This window comes from Podarcis vaucheri (assembly GCF_965113315.1).
Source record: "Podarcis vaucheri genome assembly, chromosome: 9".
In the NCBI taxonomy this organism is placed as follows: domain Eukaryota; kingdom Metazoa; phylum Chordata; class Lepidosauria; order Squamata; family Lacertidae; genus Podarcis; species Podarcis vaucheri.
Genome location: NC_138767.1, coordinates 36,176,537 through 36,191,116, shown reverse-complemented (window position 1 = coordinate 36,191,116; position 14,580 = coordinate 36,176,537). Strand labels below are relative to the sequence as shown.

Sequence of the window (14,580 nt, the reverse complement as noted above, 5' to 3'; positions counted from 1 at the left end):
AATGAAGTCCTAGAGTTGAAGCTAAGAGCAAGTTGTCAACTTAATTTTTTTAAAAAAGTTTTTGGGACCTTGGAGATGCCTTCTGAATAACGCCCACCTTTTTAAAAAATATATTAAAACATTATTTGAACAACAAGTTCTTTACAGGAAGGGTCAGCTTAGGGCTTAGGCTTTGTTTTCAGAAAACAAGTCTATTCTCATAGCTCTTCTATGTCTGCTTCAGTTGTGATACTCCGTTACTAATTCTATAAAACATGTTCTTGCCAGGTGAGGTATTCGCTAGCTTTTCACAAGTACAGTAGTTCATAATTACCTCATTGCTGGGGAACTTTTAATAGGAAGGTGGAGCACTTTTGGTTCTCCAATTGCTGGACCACAATACTCATTCTGGAAGTTGGTAACAATATACGGAGGGCCACAGGTTCTCCTCCTGTTCTTTAAGGTGTATCCTATAAGAGTGAGGGTCAGATAGCAGCTGAGAGCCTGAGCTGTAAACAAGGAAGTTCACTGTTCAGGTTTTGTGTTCTTGCCTAATGCTACCTAGTGAGCAAAATGGGTAGGTCATTTTGGACAATTTGGGGAGTGGGGTGAAACTTGCTGCTTCCCAGAGCTCTGATGGAGGGGGGCACTACTTTTCTGTTCTAAAACATGCCAAGAGATGCAGCACTTTTTTTCTGTTGAGGATGTGATGGGAGAGTGGGGGAAATTGCTGCTGCCGGTGGCTGTCAGGAGAAGATATGCTCATCAGTTAAGCCCCCCCCCCAACTTGCCAGTGTTTTTTTTGTCTTGCTCATACCCATGAAATTCTGCTTAAGTATTAGACCCCAGAAATAGGCTTTTGCGTAGTTCTCCCGTGTTAAGAGAAAGAGCACAAAGGTGTTATGTTCCCTTTCCACGACTTCCAGTCTATGTTGTCACCCTTCTCACTCTCTGTTAGATTCTGCAGATAAATTTCTGCAAGCTTCCAGATTGTGTGCAGAATTTGGCTTTGTTGGTGCAGTTTGTCTGTTTTTATTGTGGTTGGGTGTACTACACCTGATTTTCAAATTTTACACAAATTGTTTGCCAGTGCTTCAAACTGCCTGGGTCAGTATAGTTTGAGGATGTGTATATTGGAGAATTTGTCCTATAGTTTAGTTTTGAATGTTTTATAATGTTAAGTCTTCCTGTTCTCTCTTTAGAAAGGAGCGGGAGGGAATGGAATTGTGCATGTGCTAAATTTGATGGCAATTAACTTCAAGGTTGGTTGGTTGATTTCCACATATTTTACAGTTAATTGCAGTTTATTCCTTTGTACGCTGTCTTACATTTAGTAATAGCTGCTGCTTAGAGAAAGACTAAAAGCAATCTGAAGGCGAACCTCTTTCTTAGTGCAGTATCTGAGAAGTAACCCATAGCATGTGCCTAAAGCCCTATCTCATTCCCAAACTCTACAGCAGAAATGGCAGGTTGTATGAAGCATTTCAGTGTACAGGCTAATGGATGTCTTTGTCTGGGACTAAGGGCACTGTACTTGAGAGATCTTTTGCTTTCCCATTTCTTGCTAATTAGCTCTGGATTCACAGGGTAATTCATTAATAATTACTCTGGTACTTACAAAAGTACTTTCTAACCTTTGCTAGCGTCCGGTTTTAAAGATGGGGACTCAAGCAGCGCCATGTCCCTTGCTACCAGCAAGCTTAATAGCTGTGCTGGAGTTACGTTTTCAGGTGCCACAGTCAGGCTGTCACATTTATTTGATGACTTAGACATGTATTCCTGGTCCTTCCCCCCCAACTCCCCCCCTTTTATTATTGTTATGTGTTTTCCCAAGCCTTTCCTGTTGGTAGTGCTACGGCCTGATTCACACAGCCAGTTTTGCTTATTAGTGGCTGCTGGGTCATGTAGTGAGCTCTTTTGAAAAAAAGGTTGTTGCTATTTTTGCAATGTCAAGCAGCCACGCATATGTGTGAATTGGGTCTTGGTGACTGAAGCATTTTTAAAAAATGTTCTTCCTCTTCCCTAATTTAATTTTGAATATTGAAGTAACTGGATAGCCTTCAGGAACTTCCAGTGAAGAAACCGTGGTTTGAATCCTCATTAGCTTACTGGCACTGCAGATAGGTGACTGTAGTTATTCTAAAGATAGATTAGACGCTGGCAGCAGAGCTGGAATGGTTTAGCTTTGAGTAGATTTCCATAAATGGAAAAAGCAACTGGAGAGAGAGAGAGTGTGTATACCTTAATATGTGTGGATGATACTCGACAGGTGGCTACGTATTGCTGGTTTATAAAATCTTCATGGGGAAAAGAGAAAATGCCTTTTTATAAAATCACAATGACTACTTAAAAATCTAGCATTTCCCCCTGTTGTGTTTTCTGGGCAAGATTCTACTACAAACATCTATGCAATCACTTTAAGGCTTCTTTTATTGCAGAATTTATAAGGTTGCGATATCAATTTGAATGAGAAATACCAAACTCATGTCAACAATAATTCTTTTCTTGCCCTTTATGGAAAAAAAATAAGAAACATATCATGTATGAAGCACAATCCTGGAGGACCAGCTAGTGGGAAGGTGGGATACAGATTTAGCAACAACAACAACAACTACTACTACTACTACTACTACTACTAATAATAATAATACTTGACCAGACTTTGCTGGGAAGTAGAACTAGTATGCAAAATAGCAATGTAGCAGTGTCCTCATCCCCCGCTTCTTTTGTACTTAGAAGCATAGAACCATAGAGTTGAAAGGGACCCCAAGGGCCATCTAGTCCAAATCTCCGCAATGCTGGAATCTCAGCTAAAGCATCCATAACAGATGTCCATCAAACCTCTGCTTAAAAGCATCCAAGGAAGGAGAGCCCACAGTCTCCTTTGGACTAGCCCAGACCTCCAGCCTCTTCCCTTCCTTGCCCTAGAATGCCTCTGAGCCACGCAAGGGCCAGGAGGCATCCAGAAGAAGGGAAGGAGGTGAACATAAGAAGAGCTGTGCTGGATCAGGCCAAAGGTCCATCTAGCCCAGCACTCTGTTCTCACAGCCAGCCAGTTTTCCATGGGAAGCGCAGAAGCAGGACCTGAGCTCTGCTCACATGTGATTCCTAGCAACTGGTATTGCCTCAGATGTGGAGGTGGAACACAACTATCACCATGTCTTATAGGCATTGATAGCCCCATCCTTCATGACATTGTCTAATCCTCTTTTAAAGCCACCCAAGTTGGTGGCAATCACACTATGAACCATTTTGTAGTTGTGTGCCATGATAATTTTTCAGATTTTCAAATGGACCCAGGGTCCTCAAATGTTGGTGACCCCCTGTATAAGTGGCTTATAGGGGGTTAACAGTTGGCTGCACAGAAAAGAAAAAAAGCTTTCTCTGGAGTTGATGTTAGATGAAGCTGTAACTAGTGTTGCCAGCTGATTGAAGACTCAGGGGTGGGGAACCTTTTTCATGCAGTGGGACAGATTCTTATCTTTCCTCACCATTATGGACTAACTTTCACAAAGCACTGATTTCTTGTTAATATTTTGACTATCAATACCATAATTGTAACGCGTGTCCAAGCTCCTATTGATAGGACTGTAAGGTTCCAACAAATCTTAAGGCCAGAAAAGAAAAAGCAATGAACCAAATCTACTTGTGTGATGGATTGTTGTTGTTTTTTGCACAGTGGAAGCATCTGTACATGGCAGCAATGTGCACTGTTCGGATAAGACAATTGAAGCAGCAGAGGCCTTGCTTCATATGGAATCTCCAACCTGCTTAAGAGATGCTAGAACTCCAGGTATGTCAGTGATAACAAATCAATCTTTTGCCCTCTTTGAAACAGTGGCTTAATTTGCATTAACTGCACCTGAGGTTTAATTTGCGAGTATGCTTCTTTCAGGGCCAAGAGCTGTCTGCTCCCCTGAAGGATATATTCATTAGCTTTTAATACTCTTAAGGACTGGTCTACAAGTTACATATTGCATGTGTTGGCAGCAGTGTTGTGCAACCCTACACAAAAGTGCTTCTCTATATAAAGAATTACATTAATCTGCTTCAAGCAGCCACCACTCTGAGCCTGATCCAGATACAGTACTTTCTAATACTAAGTGACCTGGGAAGGAAAGGCATGTAGGTCACTTCCAAACTATCTTAGTGATTTGTACTGTACGGCTAACTAGTACTCACAGTTTTATTATGATGATTATTTGTAAATTTAATTTGGTTGCATAGAATGACAGGGCATTAAAATTGTCCCCCCAGACTAATAATCGGTCCATAAAACCTGTTGAGGTTGATGGTGGTGGTGGAATAGCATGTTTTCATGTGTTTTGGGTTTCTTTCATTTACTGAAGAGATTTTGAACAGGCAGGTTTAAATTGAATTTGGACATTGGAAATATTATAATTGTCCTCTGGCCTGTCATACTGCAACATTTTCTGTGGATCTATAATTTCATATTCACATGACAAAACTCAAAAAAGATGGGAAATGACTTATTAAAGAATTGTACTTTACAGTGGTTATTTGATACTGAGACCTAACCCATGTAATCGTGAACTGGGTTTCATTCTGAAAAGAAAATCAATTACTTGCTTTTTCTCAATTTACAAATCATATGCAAAGTATAATGGAAACAATGTAGAAAAGTACAGGGTTCAGTCATTTTGAAAGTTGAATTTATATGAACATTTCATATAAGTGAACATTTCTGGGAAGCAAGTGTTTGGTAATACCTAAAAAGAAAAGAAAACCCCCTCCGGTTCTGTTACTTACTGTATTATATCTTATCCTGTATTGTGATACATGTGGGAAACTAGTTTGTTTTTGTTCTTCAAATGATAAGGCAGTTTCTTTGTTGGATTTAAGCCAAAGCCTAATCTTATTTATTTATTTGCTTTCTTTAGTGGAAGTTTTTGTCCCACCTTGTGTGTCAACTCCAGAGTTCATTCATGCTGCTATGAGGCCAGATGTCATTACAGAAACAGTAGTGGAGGTATCAACTGAGGAGTCTGAACCAATGGATACATCTCCTATTCCAACATCTCCAGAGATCCATGAGCCAATGAAGAAAAAGAAAGGTACATATGTAGTACGTAATTGATCTCATCCAACCTCACAACAGATCTATAAAAGTCTTAGAAATTTTGTGGAAGGGGGTTTATACCATAGAAATAACATTTATGTTCATGGATGGATCATTGTCATATAAATCATTTACACAAGGGGAATGATTATCATGTTAGTTTAATTGTTGGAATTCTTTTAGAACATGTAAGTGTGACAGAGATTCTGCTTAACTCAACATCAGATAAAATTGTGATTTGTGAGACATGTTGCCAGCATCTCAGTGTAGCACCAGATAATGGCCCATTATTTAGATTTGAATGAAAACCTAAGCTGTGAGAGGACTCAAGCTGTGAAACATTTCTCCGTGCATATTTCAGTCTTTCCAACTGTTTTTGCAGCTGGCCGTAAGCCAAAAACCCAAGTGCCACCAGCCATTTCCAGTGCGTCTCCAGACCTGAGTATAAAGAAGAAGCCAAGAGAAGGCAAAGGTAGTTCAGTTATTTTTTAAAAAAACATTTTATATTGTTTATATTATTTGTGTATTAATATTTTCAGTGTTTTGATTACGTAGCAACAATACCTTAATGCTCTATTAAGAATGGTTGCAACCTTTCTTTTGAATGTAAATGTGTTGATGTGTCTCATGAAAGCTCTTGAAACTGTTTATTTGCTGCTAGATTTTTGGTGCACCAGGTACCTTCTATAAGTAAGAATTGAACATACACTCATTCAAACATGCTGGAAGGTGTGCTGCTCACTTCAGATTTGCCACTGCAGCCAGAGACATGCAGAGTATTTGTGTTCCTGTTCAGCCATAGTGGGTTGAATAGCTGTGCCTAGGGAAAATATGTAGCGTAAAACTTCTCAGCAGGCAACTGAGGTAGTCCTGTCTTAAGTTTGGGAGAGTTTCTTCAGATATTTGCAACGCACAGGACTGCTATTCTTATAAGATACCATTCTGTTGTGGTGTGGCCTGCTTTTTTGTGCTGCTAAAAACAGTGATATTCCAGAAGCCTGATGCTGAGCAAATGAAGGATTCGTGGTCCATCATCTTTGAGCATTGACCACGCTGGCTGGGACTGATGAGAGTTATCTCAATCAGTCATTTTATTTGTATGCTGCCTTCCCAAAGTTAAACCACACTCAAGGCATTTAAAAATTACGTAATTGCAAACGTAACAAAAGCAGTCATAAACAATAAGTAGGTCAAGGTAAAGGGACCCCTGACCATTACGTCAGACAATAAGTAAAACATTGAAAAGTACACAACCAAATTGAACAATTTCTACATAAATCATAAGAGCTAAAATAAAGATACAAAAATTTAGTATCAATAATAGTAACCCAAGCCCAAGAGTTGGAGTTCAGCAACATATGGGTTGCTACAGCTTTCTTGCCACTGGCCAAAGGTGGTGGTGGTTGTTTTTAAAAATCTTTTTAGGGATGGAATAACATTTTATCATGCGATATTAATGTTGACCTGTGATGGTGTGTTAATCTCACTTGATGACTTGTCATTGCTCACTTCAGCTAATGCCTGATTATTTTCCTCTGTAAGGTTGCTTGAGTTGGTGATTCTCAATGCCCAGATGAAGTTAATTTTGTCATGTTTTGAATATCCTCTTAGTGCTGGAGAGGTATGAGGGAGTAAGAGTGAGTGTGGACCAGAATGAACATTCAGAAATTCAAAAACAACTTATCTTTGTTAGCTGAACCTAAGTGGTTCTGAAATCACATTTTGCTACCATCTCCCTAGTAGTGTGTGTAAAAGTATATAATATGTGTGTGTGCCCTCAGTTTATTTGAGGTGACCTTGCACAGTATGTTCAGCTCATGGAAGCAGAACACTTGTGTATTCAGAGACGGACTCTAGTGGTAGATTGCCCCCTACTGAACTTCCAGCAAAAAGATGATGTTCTTATTTACATGCATCTCAAAGTGATTTACAACTATACCATAAACACAAACAACTAACTAACTAGATTTAAAAACAATACAGACTTAATATGCAAGGCAGAAACTTGCTTCCAGCTAGAAAAACTTGTCTGAACAAAAATGTTCCCAATTGTTTCTGGAAAGTACAAAGCGTGAGCACTGGTATCTCAACAGGGACACTCTTCCACAAAATAATCGGTAGCTACACAGTAACTCTGAATTCTGATATTTTAGGGACTTAAAAGAGAAATTTATGTAAAATTCAAGCGTATAGTTGTTTTAAATATTTTTCCTAGTAAGTATGTAGAAGTGTCTAGAACTGCAAGGTGGTTTTTTGTTATCTTAATATTCATCTTTCCTTGACAACTTCCTGCTGCTTAGAAGTCTTGGTTAAAGTTGGAAGATGTAAAACAAGGTTAGAGCTGGAAGATTTAAAAAAAATTAGATTAGAAGAAGAGTGAATTATATATTTATTTCAGAAAAAAGATATACTGGTGATTTCTAATACTCTTATAAAGTTTTTAAAATAAACTATATTCTTCAGGCTTTCTAATAAAAATCCTTTAAGAAACATTTCAGATCTGAGCCAGATTAGTTTGTTCTTGACGAACACACCATTGCCAGTAATCCTGCTTCATTATCACCAAAAACTCCTGATAAGATCATTAGGATTGGCTATTTGGGGAGGAACAGAGTTTGTTTGAGACCCATTGAAAAAATAAATGCCCAGAAGCTCCAGTACTAAAAACCACAGACAGGAGGGAAGAGGCATTAGTGTCTGCAAAGAACTTGATTTAGCATCATGTGGACATTTTTGGCAACCAACCCCACTCTTTACTTTCTTGTCTACCAGAATTTAGTTTAATTGTGCTTCCACAGCTGTCTCCCTTACACATGGGCTGAACCCATTTCTTCAAGTTTCAAAAACAAGTGCTCACATACCATAGGCCAATGTAATAGCTAGTTGTGTAAGAATATAATGCTCTTCTTCAGTTTTAGAGATCTTTAAAGAGATTAATTGCCTGTTATTTGTATTTTTATCATAGGAAATACAACCTACTTGTGGGAATTCCTTCTAGATCTTCTTCAGGACAAAAATACTTGTCCTCGATATATCAAGTGGACTCAGCGGGAGAAGGGCATATTTAAGCTTGTAGATTCTAAAGCAGTCTCCAAACTATGGGGAAAACACAAAAACAAGCCTGATATGAACTACGAAACAATGGGAAGGGCTCTGAGGTAAAAAGAAAGAAAATGGGGGTGGGGTGGGATGAAGAATGTTGAAGTTTTTTTGTTTTAAACATCACTGTGTTATAGCTGATTTGAAACTTTGCTTCAGGCTTTTTTTTTTGAGAATTTTATTTGATAAAATGGCATTTCGCTTTTTAAGCCAGTTTGTTTCTAGTTTTTTTATTCTTTGTGGCAACAGCATTAATTATTAAAACAATGTTCTGTTTTTTACCTTGCATGCTTTTTATAATCCCATATGTAGGGGGTAGTCATTTATTTTTTAAATATATATACCGCTTGATAGGGTGTTTTTGTTTTAACAATCCCCACCTCAAAGCTGATTACAAAAAGATAGGTAATTTATGATGGGGAAAACAAGACTCTGGTCATCCCAACAAGGGTTTCTTGATGGTTATAAACGTCATATGAAGGTGCTTCATATCAACATCATATAAACCTTTCTTGTACTTCCCTCCCCTTCAGATACTACTATCAAAGAGGAATTCTGGCAAAAGTTGAAGGACAAAGACTTGTATATCAGTTCAAGGAAATGCCCAAAAACATTGTGGTTATTGATGACAAAAGTGAATGTGGCAGTGAAGATTTATCAGTCGCCACCGATGAGAAGTCATTGGAGCGAGTGTCACTTTCTGCAGAAAACCTCTTGAAAGCAGCAGCCTCTGCTCGTGCAGGAAAAAACACTTCTCAGTTGAACTGCACAAGAGCAGAGAAGCCGATTACCAGAGTGGTGAATATCTCCTCACCTGGGCATGAAATGACATCTTGTTCCACAACCACCGTTCCAGCAACAACCGCTCCCAGGTTAGCACTGCATGATTTGCCTATTTGATAGGCCAAAGCTTGAGGAATAAGTACAGTGTCATTGAATGACGTTGTACCTGTCTTTGTGGAAACATTCTCAGTTTGAATATAGACAGACAGATGTTCTCAGTACAACATCCATAATCCAGATTACTCAAACACAGGAGTTTGAAACGGGATCTGTTAAAGGTGAACTGTTAATCTAGTCTAGTCCTACAGTTTAAAACAAACCTTTTTGGTATTTCTGTTGTGAATCTCAAGCAGTAGAGACACAAGTAGCCTTTGCATTTTAAGCATGAAATTTGGCCTGGGGAAGTCTTCAGTTTTCAATTCTTATTTATAGGGAATAACAACATTTTTCTCTGTGTGTATGTGTGTGTGTGTGTGTATGTATGTGTGTATTATATATGCACTGGGACAACTGATCTCAGTGATCACGGGTAGGAGGAGGAGTTACACTAAGACTAGACCATGTCATTGCAGAGGAGGCAGGTTTAGTCGTTGTCTGAGGACTATTCCTGCCTCCGGGTCTGGTCCTGACCGGATGGATACTAGAATCAGCAAGGGATACCCACATGACCTGAAGGTGCTGCTGTGCAATGCCAGGTCAAGGATTCATAAGACCACTGCCATCCATGACGTGATCATGGATGGAGGACTTGACCTGGCATGTGTAACAGAGACTTGGTTGGATGAAGCAGATGGGCCTGTCATTGTCGCTGCTTGTCCACCAGGTTTCTCTTACGCACAGCAACCCAGGTCATGTGGGCGGGGAGGGTGGGGGTTGCAGTGATTTTTAGGAACTCATTAGTTTGCACCAGGCGTCCTATTGGGAAGACCCAGTTTTCTGAGTGCATGTTCTGGAAGTTGGGCAATAGGGGCAGTACAGGATTCCTTTTGGTGTACTGACCTCCCCGCTGCACTAAGGATTCCCTGCCCAAGCTGCTTCAGGTCGTGGCGGATGTTCTCCTGGAGACACCTAGCTTGGTCATCCTGGAGGATTTTAACATCCATGCCGACACGACCTTACAAGGGGCCGCTCGGGACTTCGTGGAAAGCATGGCCTCCATGGGGCTGTCCCTGAATAAGTCTGGCCCAACCCATAGCCGTGGACATGCCTTGGACCTGGTGTTTACCTCTATGGATGTTGGTGATCTGACACTAAGTAAAAGCGAAACGAAAGAAGTGGCATGGTCAGATCACTTCCTGGTGCAACTGGACTTCTCTGCGACCCATCCCCTCTGCAGGGAGGTGGGACCAATTCGGATGGTCCGCCCCTGCCACTTAATGGATCCAAATGGTTTCCAGAGAGTGGTAGGGGATGCTTTATCCCATGTTGATGGCCTTTCAGCTGATTCCCTGGTGGCCCGCTGGAATGTGGAGTTAACCAGGGCTATTGACTGTTTGGCTCCGAAGCGCCCTCTCCGATTGCATGGAGCCCGGACAGCCCCGTGGTTTTCCACGGATCTGAGGGCAATGAAACAATCGTTGAGACGGCTAGAGCGCCGGTGGCGGATAACTCATTCCGAATCTGACCGGACACAGGTTAGAGCTCAACGTCGAGCCTACCAAGTGGCGATAGTGACGGCGAAGAAGAATTTCTTCACCGCCTCTATTGCATCTGCAGAAAACAGCAGCAGGAGACTTTTTCAGGTGGTTCACAATTTAGCGGAACCACCTGCAACATCGGGGCCCAGTACGGGCCACATGTTCTCCTGCAATGATTTTGCAAAGTTTTTTGCAGATAAAATCACTCAGATTCGGGAAGAAGTAGACTCCACCGTGGGAGCAGGGCCGGGGCAGGAGAGTGTTAGAGTTCTGTCTGGTGAAGTTGAGTGGGATCAATTCCAATCTGTTACCTCCGAGGATGTGGACAGGCTGCTTGGACGAGTGAAACCAACCACCTGGATCCTTGCCCATCCTGGCTTATAAAAGCTAGCCGGGAAGGACTGGGCAATGGGCTTCGTGGGGTGCTTCCCTCCGTGAGGGAGCCTTCCCAGACCCGCTGAAAGAGGCGGTTATTAAACCGCTTCTTAAAAAACCATATTTAGATGCGGCCACGATGGCCAACTATCGCCCAGTCTCAAATCTTCCATTCCTGGGCAAGGTGATTGAGCAAGCGGTTGCCGAACAACTCCAGGCACGCCTGGAAGAAGCGGACCATTTGGATCCCTTCCACTCGGGATTCAGGCCTCATCATGGTGTGCCGTGTCGTGCCGTGACAGTGTGCCGTGGTCGCACTGGTTGATGATCTCCGGCGGGCTAGGGACAAAGGTGAAAGCTGTTTCCTAGTTCTGCTGGATCTCTCAGCGGCGTTTGATGCCATCGACCATAGCATCCTTCTGGACCATCTTGAGGGGCTGGGAGCTGGGGGCACTGTTATACAGTGGTTCCGCTCCTTCCTCCTGGGCCGTGTTCAGAAAGTGGTGGTGGGGGATGAGTGTTCAGACCCCTGGGCTCTCACTTGTGGGGTGCCTCAGGGTTCTGTCCTCTCCCCCATGCTTTTCAACATTTACATGCAGCCGCTGGGAGAGATCATCAGGAGGTTTGGGCTGGGTGTTCATCAGTATGCGGATGATACCCAGCTCTACCTCTCTTTAAATCAGAACCAGTGAAGGCGGTGAAGGTCCTGCGTGAGTGTGGAGGCGGTTGGAGGATGGATGGCGGCTAACAGATTGAGGTTGAATCCTGACAAGACAGAGACCCTATCTGCCTGCGGACTGTCTCGCCAGAGTGGTGCATGCTCTGGTTATCTCCCGCTTGGACTATTGCAATGCACTGTACGTGGGGCTACCTTTGAAGGTGACTCGGAAACTACAACTAATCCAGAATGCGGCAGCTAGACTGGTGACTGGGGGCGGCCGCCGAGACCATATAACACTGGTCTTGAAAGACCTACATTGGCTCCCAGTACGTTTCCAAGCACAATTCAAAGTGTTGGTGCTGACCTTTAAAGCCCTAAACGGCCTCGGTCCAGTATACCTGAAGGAGCGTCTCCACCCCCATCATTCTGCCCGGACGCTGAGGTCCAGCGCCGAGGGCCTTCTGGCGGTTCCCTCATTGTGAGAAGCAAAGCTACAGGGAACCAGGCAGAGGGCCTTCTCGGTAGTGGCGCCTGCCCTGTGGAACGCCCTCCCATCAGATGTCAAAACGATAAACAACTACCTGACATTCAGAAGACATCTTAAGGCAGCCCTGTTCAGGGAAGTTTTTAATGTATGATATTTTACTGTATTTTTGGTTTCTATGGAAGCCGCCCAGAGTGGCTGGGGAGGCCCAGCCAGATGGGCGGGGTATAAATATATATATATATATATATATATATATATATATATATATATATATGCATGCAAACAGGCCTAGATCTGGGGGAAGTAGTTTATTTAGCAGGTTTGTCCATGTGGCTTGCTTGATCTTAATGCAGTGTTTTGTCCTCATCTATTTGACAGAACTGTTCGTGTGGCCATGCAAGTGCCTGTCGTAATGACGTCTCTGGGACAGAAAATATCGACTGTTGCAGTGCAGTCAGTAAATGCAGGGTCACCATTGATTACCAGCACAAGCCCAACCACAGCAGCAACCCCAAAGGTCGTAATCCAGACAATCCCTACAGTGATGCCAGCATCTGCTGAAAATGGAGAGAAAATCACAATGCAGCCTACGAAAATAATTACCATCCCTGCTACGCAGCTCGCGCAGTGCCAGTTGCAAACAAAAACTGGTTTGCCCGGGACAGGAAGCATTAACATAGTTGGAACGCCACTAGCCGTGAGAGCACTTACTCCTGTGTCCATAGCCCATGGGACACCCGTAATGAGACTATCTATGCCGGCCCAGCAGGCAGGTAGCCATACCTCTCCCAGAGTTATTAGCGCAGTCATAAAAGGTCCAGAGGTCAAATCTGAAGCAATGGCTTTGAAGCAGGAGCGGGAGGTTAAGACGCTGCAGCTTGTTCAGGAAGAAAAGCCTGCAGATGGAACCAAGACGGTTACGCATGTGGTTGTGGTCAGTACGCCATCGGCTATTGCCCTCCCTGTAACTGTGAAAACGGAGGGGATGGTAACATGCGAGAAATGAAGAAAAGGCAGCTATGGACATGAATTACATAGACCATTGTGGAATTAAGTAAACTGACATATTTAGGGAGGCAGGGAAATGGACACAATCAAGAAGTTAACAAAACAAAACAATACTGATTTTAAAAATTGTTAATAGTTATGCATACGTTTGAAACTTACTGGAAATGAATTGATGTCCCATGTTTCAGTGGGAATTGAACCACATCCTCACGCTGACACAATTGCCTCTTGCAAAGTGGGAAACTGCTAAGCTGATAAGGAAAAATTCAGGGGTCGAGTGGGGCTCGAGGCTCACTGCATTATCAAGTTACACTAAGGCATGGAACACTAAGCTGGTTCTGTGAAGGGTTCCTGGTTTATGTCTCTGGGAAGGGCGGCGGGAAAGAGTCTCACTGTTACATGACAAATCTGATGCATTCTAATGTGCATACCAGCAATTATTACTGTGTCTTCACAGAATTCAACTGGTGCTATGTGAATAACTCTGCTACTAGGTATTTTAGAATGTGAATTAAAGGAGAGGATTAAAAAGCTTCTAAAAGAAGACGAAGATCTAGAGGGATTTTTGTATCATACAGCTTAAGCAGATTTAAAACGAAAGCCTTAGACTGATTTTCAGTTCTCTTTCTTGAAATAAGCTAATGGCTTGTTTGTGTAAAGCATTTTTTATTAAAACAATTTTTTAAAGATCTTATACCTAGCACAGTATTGTTATAGGATTACATGTAACATATTTTGTATGGTAGTTAATTCTGTCAGTTTCTTAATTGTGGACAAAGTGGCCATAGGGTTGCGGTGGCCTTTTGCTGCCGCAGGCCTGGGTCACCCACTTAGCCTCGACATCTGTGCATACATTTCAATTTCAGCTTCTACTCTGTCACTTGAAAGGTCACGCTTGGCATGAACTCTTGTCAGGTAGTTAAAAGAGCCTGTACATTTTTTTTAGTTAAAGTTAGAGGGAAGTACCAGTGTTCAGAATGAACTATAATAGTTTGTATATTCAACATTTAAAGTATATTCTATTTTGTTGTACTCTTGTTTCAAAGTGTATTCAAGTAGGTTTTACTGAAATACAAACATGAAATTTAAGTTTAGTCTCTCTTTTTTAAAAAGTCTCTGGTGTTCATGCAGATAACACAGTACAGCAGTTTCATTCTTCCATTATTCTGAAACTAAAAATTCATAATTTGAAGAAGTGTCAAGCAATGGAGTAGCTTAGCTTATTGTGCTATGAAAAATGTAGCAAGAGATAACAGGTTCCACAGTGTCTTGCTTCTGAGGTGTGAATTGTGGCCTGTGTGTTTACTGGCTTGGTTTCATATTATGCATAATGTGGTGGTGGTGGAGGGAGCAGTTAGCCCAAAACATTTACCAGTAAGTGTGAAAGGAGGGAAGAAAATTGGGTGGTTTGGAGGCAGACTGGAACAGAATCAGTACAGCCGTAATACCCAGTTCATAACGTGAGCAGGAG

General features: G+C 42.0%; 1 protein-coding gene and 1 long non-coding RNA gene across 3 annotated transcripts in view; one reads left to right on the top strand and one right to left on the bottom strand.

The window, feature by feature from the left end:
• Positions 1-3,531, bottom strand: part of LOC309540724 — a 333,626-nt gene extending 330,095 nt beyond the window's left edge. The window contains exon 1 of the long non-coding RNA XR_014223431.1: positions 3,174-3,531. This is a non-coding gene — a long non-coding RNA (uncharacterized lncRNA). The remainder of the gene's footprint in view (positions 1-3,173) is intronic.
• The window catches only part of ELF2 (E74 like ETS transcription factor 2), a 42,654-nt gene extending 28,456 nt beyond the window's left edge, over positions 1-14,198 (top strand). For both annotated transcript variants that reach the window (XM_082237671.1, XM_082237672.1), the window contains 6 exons: positions 3,659-3,772; positions 4,881-5,054; positions 5,442-5,531; positions 8,025-8,217; positions 8,692-9,030; positions 12,480-14,198. In XM_082237671.1, coding sequence (XP_082093797.1) covers positions 3,659-3,772; positions 4,881-5,054; positions 5,442-5,531; positions 8,025-8,217; positions 8,692-9,030; positions 12,480-13,107 — 1,538 coding nt within the window. In that variant the 3' untranslated portion in view covers positions 13,108-14,198. The remainder of the gene's footprint in view (positions 1-3,658; positions 3,773-4,880; positions 5,055-5,441; positions 5,532-8,024; positions 8,218-8,691; positions 9,031-12,479) is intronic.
• Positions 14,199-14,580: the final 382 nt, after the last annotated feature.